This window comes from Chiloscyllium punctatum, chromosome 7 (assembly GCF_047496795.1).
Source record: "Chiloscyllium punctatum isolate Juve2018m chromosome 7, sChiPun1.3, whole genome shotgun sequence".
NCBI classification, from domain to species: Eukaryota; Metazoa; Chordata; class Chondrichthyes; order Orectolobiformes; family Hemiscylliidae; genus Chiloscyllium; species Chiloscyllium punctatum.
In genome coordinates, this window is record NC_092745.1 from 67,234,034 (window position 1) to 67,255,594 (window position 21,561).

General features: G+C 46.4%; 1 protein-coding gene across 2 annotated transcripts in view; it reads left to right on the forward strand.

The window, feature by feature from the left end:
- LOC140479765 (potassium channel subfamily T member 2) overlaps positions 1-21,561 on the forward strand; it is a 723,557-nt gene that overhangs the window by 605,308 nt on the left and 96,688 nt on the right. For both annotated transcript variants that reach the window (XM_072573900.1, XM_072573901.1), the window contains one exon: positions 4,529-4,835. In XM_072573900.1, coding sequence (XP_072430001.1) covers positions 4,529-4,835 — 307 coding nt within the window. The remainder of the gene's footprint in view (positions 1-4,528; positions 4,836-21,561) is intronic.

Genomic DNA, 21,561 nt, shown 5'->3' on the forward strand with positions numbered 1-21,561 from the left:
GTACCAAAGGGGATGAGGCATGTAAGGGTAGAAATTCTTTTATCCAACCACATTTTCAAATGTGAATTCAGCATTGGATATACAAGTTTAGTTTTTGAATGCCCAATAAAAGAATCAATCACAAGTAGCCAGTTTTATTGGAGCCATATTGGTAAAAGCAGACATCAGCTGTCCACCATTTACAATAGTAGCAATTAATATTTGCTTCATTAAATTATTTTAACGAGGGTTCCTTTAAAAACTTGGCATTTGAGAGCCTTTCATCCCCTCTGTCCTTTATCTGTCAGAAAAGCACGACGCTGATAGAATGCTATTCCAAGGGATTTCTAACTATGTTGGTTCCTGGTTTGCTAACAGGAAGCAGAGAGTGGGAATAGGGTGGTCTTTTTCAGGCTGGCACAATGTCCTAAGTGGTAAGCCACATGGGTCAGTGCTGAGGCCTCAAGTCTTCGCCATTTATATAAATGATTTGGGTGAAGGGATCCAAGATATGGGAGCTAAATCTGCTGACGACACAAACAGGTAGGAAAGTGAGTTGTGAAGAGGTGTTGCTGAACAAAGAAACCTTGGAGTGCAGGTTCATAGCTCCTTGAAAGTGGAGTCACAGATAGATAGGATAGTGAAGGTGGCGTTTGGTATGCCTTCATTTATTGGTCAGAGTATTGACTACAGGAATCGGGAGGTCACGTTGTGGCTGTACAGGACATTGGTTAGGCCACTGTTGGAATATTGCATGCAATTCTGGTCTCCTTCCTTTCAGAAAGATGTTGTGAAACGTGAAATGGTTCAGAAAAGATTTACAAGGATGTGCGAGGGTTGGAGGACTTGAGCTATAGAGAGAGTTTGACTAGGCTAGGGCTGTTTTCCCTGGAGTGTCGGAGGCTGAGGGGTGGCCTTATAGAGGTTTATAAAATCATGAGGGGCATGGACAGGATAAATAGACAAAGTTTTTCCCTGGGCTTGGAGGAATCCAGAACTAGAGGACTTAGGTTTAGGGTGAGAGGGGAAAGATATAAAAGAGACCTAAGGGGCAACTTTTTCACACAGAGAGTGGTACGTGTATGGAATGAGCTGCCAGAAGAAGTGGTGGAGGTTGGTACAATTGCAATATTTAAAAGGCATCTGGATGGGTATATGAATAGGAAGGTTCTGGAGGGATATGTGCTGGGTGCTGGAAGGTAAGAGTTGATTGGGTTGGGATATCTGGTCGGCATGGACAAGTTGGATTGAAGGGTCTGTTTCCGTGCTGTACATCTCTATGATTCGATGACAGTAGAAGCCTTCAAAGTGATATTGATTGGTTAAATGAATGTGGAAAATGGTGAAATTTTACCTGAAATTGTAAAAAGAGAAGCATATTGCAGAGCTCTGCCAGTCAGAGCGAACTGGGCGACCAAGTGCATGAATCACAGAAGGTTAGTATGCAGATAAGCAAATAATCAGGAAAACGAATCAAATGTTCTCGTTCATTGCGAGGGGATTTAAGCACAAGAGTAGGGAGGTAATACTTCAGTTTTACAAGGCATTGGTGGGACCACAACAAGAGTACTCTGTATTCTACTGTACTCACACAAAGATGCTAATGCATTAAAAACAGTTCAGAGAAGGTTTACTAGGCTAATATCTGGAATTAGCAGATCACTTATGCGGAAAGCCTGGATAGAGTAGGCCTGTATCCTTTGGAATTTAGAAGAATTATAGAATCATACAGCATGGAAAAAGACCTCTCGGTCCAACCTGTCTATGCCGACCAAAATCCAAAACCAAACTCGTCCCACCTGTCTGCACCTGGCCCATATCCCTCCAAACATTTCCTATTCACGCGCTTACCCAAATGTCTTTTAAATGTTGTAACTATACACACATCCATCACTTCCTCTAGAAGTTCATTCCACACATGAACCGGTCTCTGTGTAAAAAAGTTGCACCTCATGTCTTTTTTAAATCTTTATCCTTTCACCTTAAAAATATGCCCCTACTCTTGAAATCCCCCCACCTGAGGGAAAAGCACCTGCAGTTCGCCTTATCTATACCCCTCTATCAGGTCACCTCTCAAACTTTTCTGCTCCAATCAAATGTGCCTTAATTGAAACATGTGAGATCCTGAGGGGACTTGTCTGGGTAGATATTGAAAGGATGTTACCTCTTGTGCGAGAATCTAGAACGAGGGGTCAGAGTTTTAAAAATAAGACATCATCCATTTAAAACAGATGTGGAAGCAGTTTTTCTTCCAGAGGGCTGAGAGTCTTTGGAATTCCCTCCCTCAAAATGCAGAATCTAAATATTATTAAGACAGAGGTAGGTGGACTTTTGATGACTGAGAAGGTGAAAGATTATCAAGGATATGCAGGAACGTGGAGTTGATATGATTAGTTCAGCCATGTTCGTATTGAATGGTGGGGCAGGTTTCAAAAGACTCAGCAGCATATTCTTCTTTGTTATTCTTTACGTTCATCTTTCTTGCTAACTAATGTTTGCCTGTTACAGATTTTGGGGGTAATACTTTTGGCTGTTTTGGCAGTTGACCAGGGTTTGAGCAGCTGAAATGTTGACCTTTGGCTACAGTTGCACTGTTTGCCTTAACTGGCTGCAAGTGTATTGAAAAAGAATCAGTATGTTGCTAGGATTATATTGAGGCTATCAGTGTGGCAACAACAGGAATAGTAACATGACAATGAAGACATGATCAGGGTCAAAGATGACAACAAGCAAGAGGCCAGTATTGTTGTCCAGGTCAGGATGTCACACCCTAAAATACTACAGGAGCAGCTGTACTTTAGCAATGTCTGGTATAGCAGCAGGAGACATAAGGACCAAACACTCTGACTCAAGTAATAGTGGCTCTTAATTACCCAATAACCAGCTACTTCAGGCTGCAACCAGTGACGTCCACAAGGTTAGTAAGATTACAATTCTGACAGACACAAACATTTATTCCTTGTTTTCAAGATGCTAGTAATGCATCACTTTCCTTTGGAGGCTGCTGAGGAGCCAAAACATCTCAGATTTAGATTAGATTTTTTTAAATATAGATTAGATTCCCTACAGTGTGGAAACAGGCCCTTCGGCCCAACAAGTTCACACCGACCCTCCGAAGAGCAACCCACCCAGACCCATTTCCCTCTGGCTATTGCAGCTAACACTATGGGGCAATTTAGCATGGGCAATTCACCTGACCTGCACATCTTTGGACTGTAGAAGGAAACCGGAGCACCCGAAGGAAACCCATGCAGACACGGGGAGAATGTGCAAACTCCACACAGGCAGTCGCCCAAGGCTGGAATTGAACCTGGAACCATGAGGCAGCAGTGCTAACTACTGAGCCACCGTGCCGCCCTAGATTTCCCTGGATGCAAGACGTCCTTCACATTTGGCCTGCTCTTCCCTTGTCATGAACCAGCTATGGTTTATAGGAGGAAACTGTTCCAGTGCTCCAATGTTCATCTAGAGTAGGCACGAGGCCTGTGCCTGGCCTCTGTGGCAATAACAACCATGTCGTTACATTGCTCCAAACCCCTGTCCCTTCATGTCTGTGACCCACAGCAATATGTCTGGCTCTGCAAAAACAGAAGAGTTCTCCAGAGCTCTTATGGGGCAAACTATAATCGCCTGAGGGCACGGACTAATCTGGTGCAGCTGTGCAGCATAGCAGACTGTGTTTCTGATGTTTGTTACTCGCTGCAATGTTTAAGTGAGAAGAGCTTTTGAAATGGATGATCTCCTCACCTCCTCTCCTTTGACACCAGGACTGTGAGAATGGTTCACTGGTGAGATGATGTTCAAGGCTATCCCACATCAATATCTACTTGTAGTACTGAAGAGTGAAGTGTAACCAAGGTGTGAGGAGCCTATGGTGGTACTGTTGAGGATAGTAGCTGTTGTAAGCTATGGCATTAAGAGCAAAAGGATCTAGAGTGAGTGTGGGATGCTGCTGGATGCCACAGCAGAGGTTGAGGTGGTGACAACCAGAATTGGAGTTAGGAATCACCGGGTATAACCCTGAGCATATCATTGCACTTATTCCTACAGAACCAAATCTGTCAGGCAATGGGGTGACTTTCACCTCCTGGGCCTCTAAAGCCAAGCAAAAAGTGTGTCATTCCCAAAGTGCTCCACTGGAATCGCCAATGTGGTGTTCCAAAAGTGAAGGGCCCCTTTCAACATTAGTATGTGTTATCATCTACAAAGCTGTCTTCAGATTGCCTGCATCCAAAGTGCACCTACTCCTTTAAGAAGTGTGAGCTGGCTTTAAAGTGTATTAGGAAAACCAACATTTAAACTGAATAGGCAGCTACTATTCAATAGTTTGTTAAGCCTGATAGCATATCTGTTGAAATATAATGAGCATCCTTGACAAATGATCAAGGCTTGTCCCATGCAGCCACATAATTCAGTGTGCACTGCCAGGACTTAGATGCATTTCTGCTCTGTGTGCGCACTTAACATAGTTAAGTGTAGGAACTATCAAGATGTATCTTTTATGTCATACAGTTTAAAGCTTGTTATTAAAATATTGATTCTCTTTCAGTCTCAAGTATCCATTAGTGTCGAGGACTGGGAAGATACAAAAGATACCAAAGAGCACATGAGTTATTGCACCAATCACTACCACCGGAACTCGACGTCCAGTGACCAATCAGATCATCCTTTACTGAGGCGTAAAAGCATGCAGTGGGCAAGGCGCCTTAGCCGAAAAGCACCAAAACACTCTAATAAAGTAACAGAGCGGATTAATCGTCAGCGCATGACCTTATGCAAAAGGTCGGAGAGACAAGAACTGGCTGAACTAGTAAAAACCCGAATGAAGCACCTCGGCCTTTCAACAACAGGATATGGTAAGGTCAACCGGCTACAAAATTTGTTTTTACTTAAAATTTATAGCACAGAAACAGGCCCCAACTCAACTGGTCTCTGCTAGTCTTTATGCTTTACACAGACAGACTTCCTTCCCACCCTACTTCATCTCACCTTTTCTGTATATCTTTAATTCCTTTCTTCCTTGTGTACTTAACAGAATCCCCTTAAATTTATCTATGGTTTTTCCTTCAGCTACATCACGTAGTGCAGATTCCATGTATTAATCATTTGTCTGAATAAAGCAGTTTTTCCTGATTTTTCATTGGATTCATTAGTGACTATCACAATCATGGTCTAACATTGGACTCCCCCCTCAAGTGTAAACTGCTTCTCTATGGCTATCTTCTAACTTTAAAGATCTCTAATAAATCATCCCTCAATCTTCTCTTTTCTGGAGAAACAAAATCCTGCCTCTTTCTCAGGATATGATAGAACCTCTCATTTCTGGCATCATCATCTTAAAATATTTTTTGAATTTTCTACGGTCCTTCCAGAACTTAGACAAACCACTCTGTGTCATCTAGACAAACTTATTGAACGTAAGTTCTGATTTGCTATTTATTTTTCACAAAACTGAACTCAAGTGGTAGTTTGCACATATCATGGCCTTGTTAAGATATTGTTAATGATCTGTATATGTGTGCCCCTAAGTTGTGTTGCTCTTCTGTCACATTTAGACATTATTATGATAATTATTATGCACATAATAACCTGTTAACATGCTGAAGAATGAAAATATGCTTACGTCCTTTGGTCAGATGATGATGTAATGCTGTATGTACACACATCACAAAGGGTTACAATAACCTTTTATTAATAGTATTCAGCAGAGCATGTACATCCAGGAACAAAGAAGTCACAGGTAAGAATAGTAAATTAATCTACCTTTGAAAACATTGTGCAAAAATGATTTAGTCTATATTGCAGCAATTAATTTAGCCTCAGGACCAAATAAAATGTGTAGCACAGTGGTAAGATAAAGATTTGACTTTCACACTCTGAATTGCCAGCTTGTTGTAAAAGGTTATATTCTTCAAAATGAACTTTTTGCTGTGACATCAGACACAAACCTGTGTTCCTACTTCCCTTTGATACCCTCTTCCTGTGTTGACGGTACAGCCACATGAGTGAGAAAAGCCCATTGGTACCCTGACCTTTTGACTTTTTTAAGTTTACGTGGCTTAATTGTGGAAATTATCCCTGGCATTCTCGATCCTCTTCTTCGAGATATCCAGACACACGTTTCCAAAGGTGATCACTAGAATGCCAATCAAGACTGGCATGCCTCCTTATCGTCGTTTTCTTGTAATCTGAAAATTCAGAATGAAGTGGTACCATTGCTTTGATTGAAATTTGATAGTTTACTACAAATAAAAACATCTGGTTTAATGTTCTGTAAAAGTTGTTATATTGTTATTCTAATTACATTCACTTTGAGTTATATCACCTGCTGAAAGTAATTATCACAGCTAAGTCAGAAGGAGTGAACCAATTGCAGTCCTTGTCCCTCTCCTCCACTGGTCACAATAAAGTCTGAATTTAAAATGGGAGTTATTAATGTTAATTATATATATGTGTCAAGCTGCAAATAGCTCAGTTAACTAGTCAGTCAATCTCCTTAAGTAAAAAGTAAATAACTAGTTTATTGCTACTAAAACATCAAGGATGCAAAGATTATTAACAGACTGTTTAATCTGTGCAGTTACAGTGAGTTCTGCTTAACACGCATTTCTTCAACACACATTGGCCATAACACAATTGAAAAATTTGACCATTATTTGTAGAACGCAAACTTGCCTTTCCGGTATTGACTATAATGTGATTCTGGTCCCATTAGTTTAAATGTGCTGCTTTCGCGTGCTTTTCTTATAATGCAGGATTGCACGGGAACACAACTATTGCATTGTATCAGAACAGACTGTGCATACAACTAGTATCCTTCTTGAAAATAACACAACAAATTAAAATAAGCTCAAATTCTGAGGGAAAAATATACTCTGTGGTGTGTTATATTGAAGTGATTTGTCTGAGTAACAGGTAAATTCAAGGAATAAAAGATTACAGATTGTCCAAGTGTTTCTCTGGACCTGAAGTCACTTTGCACACAAGCTGGATCAGGCATGGCTGGCTGACTTTGGTTTTCTGGATACAGAGATGGTGTAGATTTCAATTTTGTCTTTAGGAACCCTCCACTTGCTGTGATGACGTTTTCCAGTGGGGTTTCAACTCGCACAGTTTGCTGATAAGGGTTTCAGGTAAAGAAAAGAGGGGAAAGGCTGTTGCTCCAAGTTATCTCTCAGACTGCTTGTGCTCAAATCCAATTATAACCACAAAACAGGTAATGTAACCTATCTCAGCAAGTATTTCAGACTCAATAACTCCAGCCAAGCAGCTTGTGATCTTTGCAAATGCAACATATTGCAGCAGCCTCTCATTTTTTGCAAAATATTCTTTTCACACTCTCCAGGATATAAATATATCTTAAATTAATCATTTGGATAGCACGTCATTGTAACATAATCAATGAACTATTCTCATTGTATGTGCTGTGCAATTGTTCAATGGAAAAACTCGTTTTGTGAACTTAAACAACCTAATAGAAATTTATATTCCTGAAAGTTTAGTTGAGTTGTATTTCGAGTGACCAGTCTAAATTCAAATCTGCTCTCATAACTTTGCAGAATAGCAGGATTGGGGAATGGGGTACAGTAGGATTGAGAAGTTTGTTTTGAGCAGAGTGAGGATATTTTAATAACCGTTCATGCTTGTTCAGGTTATGATAATTTTGATTTATTTGAGGTCACCATGCGGTAGTTGCCATAGTGATACTCAGCCTCTTGGAACCGGAATAAATAAATTGATGAGAAAACACCATGTTCAGGGTCAGTCACCTCCAGTAAAGCCTTGGAGATTGTTTTTCTTGATCTGAGCTGGGGATAAAGATGTAAAGACCACATCAGGCCATGGCTTACTGGTATCACTGGACTGCTAATCCACAGTCCCAGGTAATGTCGTGGGGACCCCAGTTCAACTCTTGCCACAGCAATTTAAATTTAATGTAAAAAAATCTGGAATTACGCATCAACTGGTGACTATGGTTCCACTGTTGATTCTCGGGGAAATCCCCATCTGGTTCACTAATGCCTTTTACGGAAGGGAACTGCCATTCTTACCTGGTCTGGCCTACATGTGACTCCAGAGCCACAGCAATGTGGTTGACTCTTAACTGCCCTCTGGGCAATAAAAGATGGGCATTGAAAGCTGGCCGAACCATCGTCACCCTCATCCTATGAATGAATAAAAAAAACTGTTTTCTGAGCCAGACACTAGCTCCATTGGAGTACAACAAGAATCTAATTTTCAATCCACAATGTATCCTTTATTAGCAGAACACTTTGTCTCTGTGGAAACCGCATTCAAGATAATGTGCCATTTTGGAAGGCCCTCACTTAAGTCAGAAGTATCGGTTTAGGAGATTTGCTCCAAAATGACATTTTCTTTCAAAGGTCCCATTGATACGACGGATTCAACAAACTTTCACCTAAAACCTTCATTAATCACATTTTGGCTGCCTTGCAAGAAATCAAATTGTCATCTATTAGGAATAAAGACAGAGTGCTGGAGAGAGCCAGTAGGTCTGGCAGCATCTGTGGTCAGAGACACATAGTCAATGTTTCAAGTCTAAAAGCTGTTCTTCGTAACTTGAGAAAAATAGTATCTGGTGGCTCCAACTCACCATGTGCTCCTATAGTTTCCACCTCCCCCTGCTAGGTATAGGGGAAGTACAATGAGATGTTCCTGTACATGTCAATGAAAGCAAGCATGCAGGTACAGCAGATAGTGAAGAAAGCCAATGGCATGCTAGCCTTCATAACAAGAGGAATTGAGTATAGGAGCAAAGAGGTCCTTCTGCAGCTGTACAGGGCCCTGGTGAGACCGCACCTGGAGTGTTGTGTGCAGTTTTGGTCTCCAAATTTGAGGAAAGACATTCTGGCTATTGATGGAGTGCAGCGTAAGTTCACAAGGTCAATTCTTGGAATGGGGGGACTATCATATGTTGAAAGATTGGAGCAACTGGACTTGTATACACTTGAGTTTCGAAGGATGAGAGGGGATCTAGAGGCAGGAAACATGTTTCCACTGATGGGTGAGTCCAGAACCAGAGGACAGCATTTAAAAATAAAGGGTAGGCCATTTAGAACAGAGTTGAGGAGAAAGTTCTTCACCCAGAGAGTGATGGATATGTGGAATGCTCTGCCCCAGAAGGCAGTGGAGGCCAAGTCTCTGGAAACTTCAAGAGACAGATAGTGCTCTTAAGGATGGTGCAATCAAGGGTAATGGGGATAAGGCAGGAACAGGATACTGATTGTGGATGATCAGCCATGATCATAATGAATGGTGGTGCTGGCTCAAAGGGCCGAATAGCCTACTCCTGCACCTATTGTCTATTGTCAATATTTCCAGATACTCTCCCATTGAAAGCGATTGCCTGTGAATCCATTTAGAAACGCTGGCAATGGACAGCTATTAGAGAGTGGAGAAACTTTGGTCAAAACCACAAAGGCCATCAAGATTGAAACCCTTGCTGATTTTTCTTTTCTTCTAACCTGGAAATTCTGGTGGGTAAAATGACACCCGCATCAGTAATGCTCCAGCTTTGCCACAAATGATGGTGTCGGATTGCCATCTATAGATGCACAAAACATGTTGGTGGATTGATATAATGGAGGTCTTTAGGATTATTAGGTACAGTTAAAGTAGAGATGTTTCCACTTGTGTGCAGTTAAGTCCAAACATAAATATAAAGTACTCATAGGTAAATTGAATAGAGAATTCAAGAGAAGCTTATTTGCTCAGAATGCAAAATTACAACTCAAAATATGGTTGAGACAAATAGTACCAATAGGTTTAAGGCACAGCTAGATGAACAAAAAGAAATAAGTTAAAAAGATTGTGCTGATGGATGTGGGTGTGGGAGGAGTGATGAGGTACTGAATTGAATTAGAAATGGTGTCATTTAAAAGCGGTGCTTCCCAGACGGAAAATGGTAGTGTAGCAGTTATGGCACTGACCCAGATGACTTCCATGGGAACATGGTTCAAATCTCACTATGGCAGTGGGTGGAATTGAAATTAAATCAATAAATTTGGATTATCAAACTGCTCTTAATGATGGTAACAATCTCTGCTATCATCTGATTCTTCACTTGGGCTGGCTCCTTTACCACAGCAATGTGGTTACTTCTGATGTGGCCCAATTTAACAAATTCAACAAGGATGGGGAACTAATTCTCACCTTCCAAGTGACCAGCGCACTCCATGAAGTAATACAGAAAGAATAGTGAAATTTTGTTCTTTCTGAAAGCTCCATCAGTTTAAGTTTTCTATTGAGATAAGGATGTTATTGTTGCATGGTGGTATAAAGAGGTATGATCAAAGGTGTATTAGTGAAACTGAGACAAAGATCTAATGAAATGGTAGAATATTTTTGAATGTGCCAAATGGTCAAATCCTGTTCACAGTTGCATATTTTAATAAGATCTATAAATTATCAGTATATTTTCAAACGGTTTTGATCTCTGATGTTTATTTGAAACCAATGTTAGTTGTTGCTGTAATATTTTTGCAAGACAGAAAAAAGACAATGTGTCACATGGAAAATCAGCACCTAGTAACTTGGGCTGTTATGGTGCAGTCGTAGTGCCCCTGCCTCTGAGCCAGGAGGCCTGACTTCAAGCCTCACCTACTCCAGGGCGTGTAATAAAATCTCTGAACAGGTTGATTAGAAAAAAGTCAACACTCAACAATTTGGTTTAATCTAAAATCGATTGCACATAAGACTACATACACAAATGGCAACCAGAGAGTACTATTATGCTTTTAAGTTTATCATGGATTGGATTTAAGAGTGTGGTGCTAGAAAAGCATAGGCAGCATCCAAGGAGCAGGAAAAGCCTTTCATCAGGAATGAGGCTGGGAGCCTCGGGCGTGGAGAGATAAATGGGAAGGGGCTGGGTGGAAGGTAGCTGAGAGTGCAATAGGTGGATGGAGGTGAGGGTAAAGGTGATAGGTCAGAGGGGAGGGTGGAGTGGCTAGGTGGGAAGGAAGATGGATAGATGGGACAGGTCATGAGGACAGTGCTGAGCTGGAAGGTTGAAACTGGGGTAAGGTGGGGGAGGGGAATTTAAGTAACTGGTGAAATCCACATTGATGCCATGGGGTTGGAGGGTCCCGAGGCAGAAGATGGGGCATTCTTCCTCCATGCGTCGGGTGGTAAGGAAGTGGCAATGGAGGAGGCCCAGGACCTGACTGTCCTCGGTAGAGTGGAAGGGGGAGTTCAAGTTCACCATTGAGTTCACCATGGGCGGCACAGTGGTTAGCACTACTGCCTTACAGCGCCAGAGACCTGGGTTCAATTCCCACCTCAGGGGACTGACTGTGTGGAGTTTGCACATTCTCCCTGTGTCTGTGTGGATTTCCTCTGGGTGCTCCGGTTCCCTCCCACAGTCCAAAAAATGTGCAGTTCAGGTGAATTGGCCATGCTAACTTGCCCGTAGTGTTAGGTCAAGGAATTGGTCTGGGTGGATTGCACTTCAGCGGGTCGGTGTGGACTTGTTGGGCCGAAGGGCCTATTTCCACACTGTAAGTAATCTAATCTAAACTAATCTAAAAAAAAAGTGTTCGGCCATGGGGCGGTAGGGTTGATTGGTGCGGGTGACCCGGAGATGTTCTCTAAAGCGCTCTGCGAGTGGGTGTCCTGTCTCCCCAATGTAGAGGAGACCTATGCAATGGATACAGTAAATGACACGTGTGCAAGTGCAGGTGAAACTTTGGATGTGGAAGGCTCCTTTGGGGCCTTGGACGGAGGTGAGGAAGGAGGTGTGGGCGAAGGTTTTGCAATTGCTGCAGTGGCAGGGGAAGGTGCCGAGAGGGGAGGGTGGATTGATAGGGGGCATGGTAAAAACAATGACTGCAGATGCTGAAAATCAAATACTGGATTAGTGGTGCTGGAAGAGCACAGCAGTTCAGGCAGCATCCAACGAGCAGCGAAATCAACGTTTCGGGCAAAAGCCCTTCATCAGGAATAAAGGCAGTGAGCCTGAAGCATGGAGAGATAAGCTAGAGGAGGGTGGGGGTGGGGAGAGAGTAGCATAGAGTACAATGGGTGAGTGGGGGAGGAGATGAAGGTGATAGGTCAAGGAGGAGAGGGTGGAGTGGATAGGTGGTAAAGAAGATAGGCAGGTCGGACAAGCCAAGGAGACAGAACTGAGCTGGAAGCTTGAAACTAGGATGAGGTGGGGGAAGGGGAAATGAGGAAGCTGTTGAAGTCCACATTGATGCCCTGGGGTTGAAGTGTTCTGAGGCGGAAGATGAGGCGTTCTTCCTCCAGGCGTCTGGTGGTGAGGGAGCAGCGGTGAAGGAGGCCCAGGACCTCCATGTCCTCGGCAGAGTGGGAGGGGGAGTTGAAATGTTGGGCCACGGGGCGGTGTGGTTGATTGGTGCGGGTGTCTCGGAGATGTTCCCTAAAGCGCTTTGCTAGGAGGCGCCCAGTCTCCCCAATGTAGAGGAGACCGCATCGGGAGCAACGGATACAATAAATGATATTGGTGGATGTGCAGGTGAAACTTTGATGGATGTGGAAGGCTCCTTTAGGGCCTTAGATAGAGGTGAGGGAGGAGGTGTGGGCACAGGTTTTACAGTTCCTGCGGTGGCAGGGGAAAGTGCCAGAATGGGAGGGTGGGTCGTAGGGGGGTGTGGACCTGACCAGGTAGTCACGGAGGGAACGGTCTTTGCGGAAGATGGAAAGGGGTGGGGAGGGAAATATATCCCTGGTGGTGGGGTCTTTTTGGAGGTGGCGGAAATGTCGGTGGATGATTTGGTTGATGCGAAGGTTTGTAGGGTGGAAGGTGAGCACCAGGGGCGTTCTGTCCTTGTTACGGTTGGAGGGGTGGGGTCTGAGGGCGGAGGTGCGGGATGTGGACGAGATGCGTTGGAGGGCATCTTTAACCACGTGGGAAGGGAAATTGCGATCTCTAAAGAAGGAGGCCATCTGGTGTGTCCTATGGTGGAACTGGTCCTCCTGGGAGCAGATACGGTGGAGGCGGAGAAATTGGGAATACGGGATGGCATTTTTGCAAGAGATAGGGTGGGACGAGGTGTAATCCAGGTAGCTGTGGGAGTCAGTGGGTTTGTAAAAAATGTCAGTGTCAAGTCGGTCGTCACAAATGGAGATGGAGAGGTCCAGGAAGGGGAGCGAGGTGTCAGAGATAGTCCAGGTAAATTTAAGGTCAGGGTGGAATGTGTTGGTGAAGTTGATGAATTGCTCAACCTCCTCGCGGGAGCACGAGGTGGCGCCAATGCAGTCATCAATGTAGCGGAGGAAGAGGTGGGGAGTGGTGCCGGTGTAATTACAGAAGATCAACTGTTCTACATAGCCAACAAAGAGACAGGCATAGCTGGGGCCCATACGTGTGCCCATGGCTACGCCTTTGGTCTGGAGGAAGTAGGAGGATTCAAAGGAGAAATTGTTACGGGTGAGGACCAGTTCGGCCAAACGAATGAGAGTGTCAGTGGAAGGGTACTGTTGGGGACGTCTGGAGAGGAAAAAACGGAGGGCTTGGAGGCCCTGGTCATGGCGAATGGAGGTGTACAGGGATTGGATATCCATGGTGAAGATAAGGCGTTGGGGGCCAGGGAAACGGAAGTCTTGGAGGAGGTGGAGGGCGTGGGTGGTGTCTCGAACGTATGTGGGGAGTTCCTGGACTAGCGGGGATAGGACAGTGTCAAGGTAGGTAGAGATGAGTTCAGTGGGGCAGGAGCATGCTGAGACAATGGGTCGGCCAGGGTGGTCAGGCTTGTGGATCTTGGGAAGGAGGTAGAACCGGGCAGTGCGGGGTTCCCGGACTATGAGGTTGGAAGCTGTGGGTGGGAGATCTCCTGAGGTGATGAGGTTCTGTATGGTCTGGGAGATGATGGTTTGGTGATGGGGGGGTGGGGTCATGGTCGAGGGAGCAGTAGGAAGAGGTGTCCTCGAGTTGGCGTTTGGCTTCAGCGGTGTAGAGGTCAGTGCGCCAGACTACCACTGCGCCCCCTTTATCCGCTGGCTTGATGGTGAAGTTGGGATTGGAGCAGAGGGATTGGAGGGCTGCTCGTTGTGAGGGTGAGAGGTTGGAGTGGGGGAGGGTGGACGACAGGTTGAGGCAGTTAATGTCCCGGCGGCAGTTGGAAATGAAGAGGTCGAGGGCAGGTAATAGGCCAGCGCGGGGTGTCCAGGTGGATGCAGTGTGTTGGAGGTGGGCGAAGGGGTCCTCGGAAGGTGGGCGGGAATCCTGATTGTGAAAGTAAGCTCGGAGGCGGAGGCGACGGAAGAATTGTTCGATGTCACATCGTGTATTAAATTCATTGATGCGTGGACGGAGGGGGATGAAGGTGAGTCCTTTGCTGAGGACTGATCGTTCGTCCTCAGTGAGTGGGAGGTCTGGAGGGGATGGTGAAAACTCGGCAGGGCCGGGAGCTGGGATCTGGTGTGGGTGTGGAGCTGGGACGTGGGTCGGAGCCAGTACCTGGAGTGGGTGTGATGGTGGGGGGAATGGGGGTGGAGGCATGAGCTGGGGTGATGTTGCCCTCGGGGTTCTGGGGGGTGGGGATAGTGACAGTGGGGTCTGTGGGGGGCGTGTCAGCAGAATGCAGGTGAGTGGCGCTGGTGGGGGTGGAAGTGGTGGTGATCATGGCAGTAGGGGTGGTGGAAGTTACTGAGCATGTGGCATCAGCGATGATGTGAGGGCCGGAAGTGGCTGTGGGAGTGGCCATGATGTGGGCGGAAGTGACATCATCCACTCAGTGTGGGGGTGGTAGCTGCGTCAGCCGCATGGCTAATGGCGTTTCCGAGGCCAGGGGAATCTTCTGGAATGTTTGAGGAGCGCTGGTTATGGAGGTGGGTGGATAAAAGTTTGTTGTACTTACAGTTTTTGATGTTTAAGATGGAATTGAAATACTGTTTGTTGAGAGTATGAATTCTCCTGAGGATTTCGTACAGAGTGGGTCCTTTGCAATTCTGAGAGAGTGTGGCCCTCAGCTGAGGCAGGGCTGATTGTAGCGAGGTTAGGTGACGGCGCATTGCTGCAAGCGTGGAGCGGAGGATCCTGAAGGAGAACTGTTGCTGGTGTTTTTGAATCTGTAGTCTGTAGTGTTTGTCCTGTTCGGGTCCGAACTCTGCTGGTTTAAAGGTGGTCTGGAGTCCGTGTGGGATGAGTTGGTTATGGAGGCATGCACTGAGGAAGCAAATGTGGCTGTGGTACCGAGTTTGTTTCACAACATGGTTGAAGAGCTTCAGAGCAGAGGAAATGACCTGGACGTTGCAGTGGGAGAGGGACTCCCTGAGATTCTTGTAGAGAGAGGAGGAAAACTTCTTCAAGGCAGGCATCCTTGCAAGAGGATTCGCAGTAGGGTTAAAATCAACAAGGTAAAAACAATGACTGCAGATGCTGAAAAGCAAATACTGGATTAGTGGTGCTGGAAGAGCACAGCAGTTCAGGCAACATCCAACGAGCAGCGAAATCAACGTTTCGGGCAAAAGCCCTTCATCAGGAATAAAGGCAGTGGCCTGAAGCATGGAGGGATAAGCTAGAGGAGGGTGGGGGTGGGGAGAGAGTAGCATAGAGTACAATGGGTGAGTGGGGGAGGAGATGAAGGTGATAGGTCAAGGAGGAGAGGGTGGAGTGGATAGGTGGGAAAGAAGATAGGCAGGTCGGACAAGTCAAGGAGACAGAACTGAGCTGGAAGCTTGAAACTAGGATGAGGTGGGGGAAGGGGAAATGAGGAAGCTGTTGAAGTCCACATTGATGCCCTGGGGTTGAAGTGTTCCGAGGCAGAAGATGAGGCGTTCTTCCTCCAGGCATCTGGTGGTGAGGGAGCGGCAGTGAAGGAGGCCCAGGACCTCCATGTCCTCGGCAGAGTGGGAGGGGGAGTTGAAATGTTGGGCCACGGGGCGGTGTGGTTGATTGGTGCGGGTGTCTCGGAGATGTTCCCTAAAGCGCTCTGCTAGGAGGCGCCCAGTCTCCCCAATGTAGAGGAGACCGCATCAGGAGCAACGGATATAATAAATGATATTGGTGGATGTGCAGGTGAAACTTTGATGGATGTGGTAGGCTCCTTTAGGGCCTTGGATAGAGGTGAGGGAGGAGGTATGGGCACAGGTTTTACAGTTCCTGCGGTGGCAGGGGAAAGTGCCAGAATGGGAGGGTGGGTCGTAGGGGGGTGTGGACCTGACCAGGTAGTCACGGAGGGAACGGTCTTTGCGGAAGGCGGAAAGGGGTGGGGAGGGAAATATATCCCTGGTGGTGGGGTCTTTTTGGAGGTGGCGGAAATGTCGGTGGATGATTTGGTTGATGCGAAGGTTTGTAGGGTGGAAGGTGAGCACCAGGGGCGTTCTGTCCTTGTTACGGTTGGAGGGGTGGGGTCTGAGGGCGGAGGTGCGGGATGTGGACGAGATGCGTTGGAGGGCATCTTTAACCACGTGGGAAGGGAAATTGCGGTCTCTAAAGAGGGAGGCCATCTGGTGTGTCCTATGGTGGAACTGGTCCTCCTGGGAGCAGATACGGTGGAGGCGGAGAAATTGGGAATACGGGATGGCATTTTTGCAAGAGATAGGGTGGGACGAGGTGTAATCCAGGTAGCTGTGGGAGTCAGTGGGTTTGTAAAAAATGTCAGTGTCAAGTCGGTCGTCACAAATGGAGATGGAGAGGTCCAGGAAGGGGAGTGAGGTGTCAGAGATAGTCCAGGTAAATTTAAGGTCAGGGTGGAATGTGTTGGTGAAGTCATGGGCCTGACAAGGTAGTCGCAGAGGGAACGGTCTTTATGGAAAGTGGATAGGGGTGGGGAGGGAAATATATCTCTGGTGGTGAAGTCCATTTGTAGGTGGCAGAAATGGCGGAGGATGATGTGTTGTATATGGAGATTGGTGGAGTAGAAAGTGTGGACTGGAGGGGCGTTCCGTCCTTGTTGCAGTTGGAGTGGTGGGGTTTGAGGGCGGATTTGCGGGAAGTGGATGAGATATGCTGGAGGGCATTATCAACCACGTGGGAGGGAAATTGTGATGTTTAAAGAAGGAGGTCATCTGGTGTGTTCTATGGTGGAACTCGTCCTCCTGGGAGCAGATATGATGGAGACGGAGTAATTGGGAATAAGGGATAACATTTATACAGGAGACAGGGTGGGAGGGGGTGTAATTCAGCTAGCTGTGGGAGTTGGTGGGTTTGTAGAAAATATCAGAGTTGATTCAGTCACTGCTAAGGGAGATGGAGAGGTCCAGGAAGGGGAGAGAGGTGTCAGAGATGGTCTAGGTGAATTTAAGGTCATGGTGGAATGTCTTGGTGAAGTTGATGAAGTGTTCAACCTTCTCATGGGAGCACAAGATGGTGCCGATGCAGTCATCAATGTAGCCTCCGCCTCCAAGCATGCTTTTTCAATCAAGACTTCAGCCCACCTTCCAGGACCCCTTTGCCTGTATCCAACACGCCCCATCCACTGGACACTCCGTGCCAGTCTGCCACCTGCCCTCAACCTCGTTATTTCCAATTTCCGCCAAGACATTGACCGCCTCAACCTGTCCACCCACCTCACCCACTCCAAATTTTCACCCTCATAATGTGCAGCCCTCCACTCCCTCTGCTCTAACCCCAACCAGCTGACAAGGGGGGAGGTGGGGGGATGCAGTGATAGTTGGGGTGCACTGACCTCTACAACACTGAAGCCAGCCACCAACTTGAAGACACCTCCTCCTACTGCCCCCTCTCATCACCAAACTATCGTCTCCCAAACCATACACAACCTCATCACCTCAGGGGATCTTCTATCCACAGCTTCCAACCTTAGTTCGGGAACCCTGCAACATCGGGTTCCACCTCCTACCCAAGATCCACAAGCCTATCCCGGCCAACCCATCATTCCGGCCTGCTCCTGCCCCACCAAACTCATCTCCACATACCTTGATGCTGACCTATCCTCCCCCCACCCCGGTCCAGGAACTCCTCACATACATTTGGGACACCACCCACGCCCTCCATCTCCTTCAGGACTTCTGTTTCCATGGCCCCCAATGCCTCATTTTCACCACAAACATCCAGTCCCTCTACACCTCCATCCGCCGTGACGAGGGCCTCCAAGCCCTCCATTTCTTCCTCTCCCGATGTCCCCACCAGTACCTTTCCACTGCATTCTCATTCATTTGGCTGAACTTGTCCTCACCCTCAATAATTTCTCCTTTGAATCTCCCACTTCCTCCAGATAAAATAGGTAGCCATGGGCCCCAGCTAAACCTGTCTCTTTGTCGGCTACATAGAACAGTCCATCTTCCGGAGTTATGCCGACACCACTCCCCACCTTTTCCTCTGCTACATTGATGACTGCATCGGTGCCACCTCGTGTTCCCGCAAGGAGGTTGAACAGGGTTCATCAACTTCACCAACACATTCCACCCCAACCTTCAGTTCACCTGGACCATTTCAGACTCCTCCCTCCCCTTTTTGGACCTCTTCATCTCCATCAAAGGGGACCGACTCAACACTGACATCTTCTACAAACCCACTGATTCCCACAGCTACCTGGATTACATCTCATCCCACCCTGCCTCCTGCAAAAATGCTATCCCTTATTCTCAATTCCTCTGCCTCCACCACATCTGCTCCCAGAAGGACTAGTTTCACCACAGAACACACCAGATGGCCTCCTCCTTTAAACATTGCAGTTTCCCCTCCCACGTATTTGATAATGCCCTCCAGCGTATTTCATCCACATCCTGCACCTCCGCCCTCGAACCCCACCACTCCAACCACAACAAGGACAGAACCCCCGGTCCTCACCTTTCACCCCACCAACATCCGCATAAATCGCATCATCCTCTGACATTTCCGCCACCTACAAACAGACCCCACCACTAGGGATATATTTCCCTCCCAACCCTTATCCACTTCCTGTAAAGACCATTCCCTCTGCGACTACCTCATCAGGTGCCCGCCCCCCCCCCCCCCCCCCCCCAACAACCCACCCTCCCCTCCTCACAGCTTCCCCTGCCACCACAGGAATTGCAAAACCTGCGCCCATACCTCCTCCCTCACCTCTGTCCAAGGCCCCAAAGGATCCTTCCACGTCCATCAACATTTTATCTGTACTTCCACACATGCCATTTACTGTATCCGTTGCTCCAGATGCAGTCTCCTCTACAATGGGGAAATAGGATGCATACTCGCAGAGCGCTTCAGAGAACATCTCCGGGACACCCGCACCAACCATCCACACCTGAACACTTCAACTTCCCCTCCCACTCTCCCGAGAACATGCTGGCCCTGGGTCTCCTCCATTGCCACTCCTTTACCACCTGACGCCTGGAGGAAGAATGCCTCATCTTCCATCTTGGGACCCTCCAACCCCTTGGCATCAATGTGAACTTCACCGGTTTCCTCATTTCCCCTCCCCACACCTTACCTCAGTTCCAACCTTACAGCTCAGCACCATCCTCATGACCTGTCCCATCTGTCCATTTGCATTCCCACCTATCTGCACCACCATCCCCTCCAACCTATTACCTCTCCCCCCCCCCCCCCCCCCACCTCCATCCATCTGTTGCACTCTCAGCTACCTTCTCCCCAGCCCCATCCCTCTCCCGTTTATCTCTCCACGCCCGTGCCTCATTCCTAATGAAGGGCTTTTGCCCGAAACGTCAAATTTCCTGCTCCTCGGATACTGACTGATCTGCTATGTTTTTCCAGCATCACACTCTTGGCTTTAATCTCCATCATCTGCAGTCTTCACTTTCGCCTAGCGCAATGGATTTATTAATTCGTTAGTTCCCAGCCATTGTCCCAAGACAGTGGAAGTTAGCCAGTAGGGCAGGGGAGCAAACCAATGTGTGTTAACTTGTGAACTCACAGGAGGCAAGTGCACATTAGGTGGTGGGAGCAGTATAATCTACAGCTGAATATTCAGTGGGCAGTGGCAAGCTCGAGGATTTTGCAAACATGACAATGGTAGGTCACTGACACCACTGTCCCCGACTGTGCTAGTTGCTGGTTCCTGCAGTCTCACCTTGCATTGGTGTTGGACCACCCTATTTCATGCCATTCACCCCAGCCATCCTGCCACTGCAGTGACATTAAAGGGTGTTGCCCTTGTGCTGATTTGCCCTCCTGCTTCCTCACCCTGTCTGTTGTCCTTCATTGTATGGCAATCATTGGGGTTTCTCATGAACTGAGAGTGAGTTTCTCACTGAACTCACAGTGTGCATGTTACAGACCAGGAAATAAATCTGCATCCCGCTTTAAAAATAAGGCAACAACATTTAACCCCCAGTGTCACCAATTAGGTAAAGTGATAAAGTGAGCATCTAATTTATATCCTTTAGAAAAAGCATGAATCATGGGTTCACTTGAATAATTCTCCTGATGTTCCGAAACTGCCAAAGATTGATCTTGTAGTTAATGACAATGGATTCAATCAACTGAATTATTGCCTTGTAAGCCACTGTCAACCACTTATTATCCCAGGTTCCCAAACTTATTTCAAGCAAACAGTGATTCCTTTAATTACATAGGTTGTGAAATCCCCATCATAGTGAGATGTGCAATTCCCTGGGATGGGCCCAAAGCATCTTAATTTTTAAAAAATTTACTATAGCAAACTGAGTTATAGAGTCAGAGAGTCATAGAGCTGTACAGATGGAAACAGACCCTTTGGTCCAACTCATGCATGCCTACCAGATTTTTTTAAATTTCAAAAATGTACTTCATTCATAGAAAAAAATCTTTGGTACATGTACAGTTGATGAAGCCGTTAAGATGTATACTGTTTTCCTTTCAGAGAACAAATTGAGTCATTGATGTTCACAATTCTTATCCATGCCGATCAGATATCCTAACCTAATCTACTCCCATTTGCCTACATTTGGCACATATCCCACCAAATCCTTCCTATTCTTATACCCATCCAGATGCCTTTTAAATATTGTAATTGTACCAGCCTCCACCATTTCCTTTAGCAGCTCATTCCATACACACATCACCTCTGTGGGAAAATGTTGCCCCTTAAGTCCCTTTTAAGTCTTTCCCATCTCAGCTGTAACCTATGTCGTCTAGGTTTGGACTCCCCCACCCCAGGGAAAAGGTCTTGACCAGTCACCCTATCCATGTCCCTCATGATTTTCTAAACCTCTATAAGGTCACCTTTAAGCCTCCGACGCTCCAGGGAAAATAGACCCAAGAGTGTGGATCTGGAAAAGCACAGCAGGTCAGGCAGCATCCGAGGAGCAGGAAAATCGGCGTTTCGGGCAAAAGTCCTTCTTCAGGATCTTTGCCCAAAGCGTCGATTTTCCTGCTGCTTGGATGCTGCCTGACCTGCTGTGCTTTAACAGCACCACTCTCTTGACTCTAATCTCCAGCACCTGCAGTCCTCACTTTCACCTGGAAAATAGACCCAGCCCATTCAGCCCTTTCCTAGAGCTCAAACTCTCCAATATCTCTGTAAATCTTTTCTGAACCCTTTCAAGTTTCGCAACATTGTTCCTATGGCAGGGAGACCAGAATTGAACACAGTATTCCAAAAATGGCCTAACTAATATCCTATACAGCCGCAACATGACCTTCCAACTTCTATACATAATACACTGACTAATAAAGGCAAGTATTTTCTTCCATTCAAGAGCCTTTCTGCATCA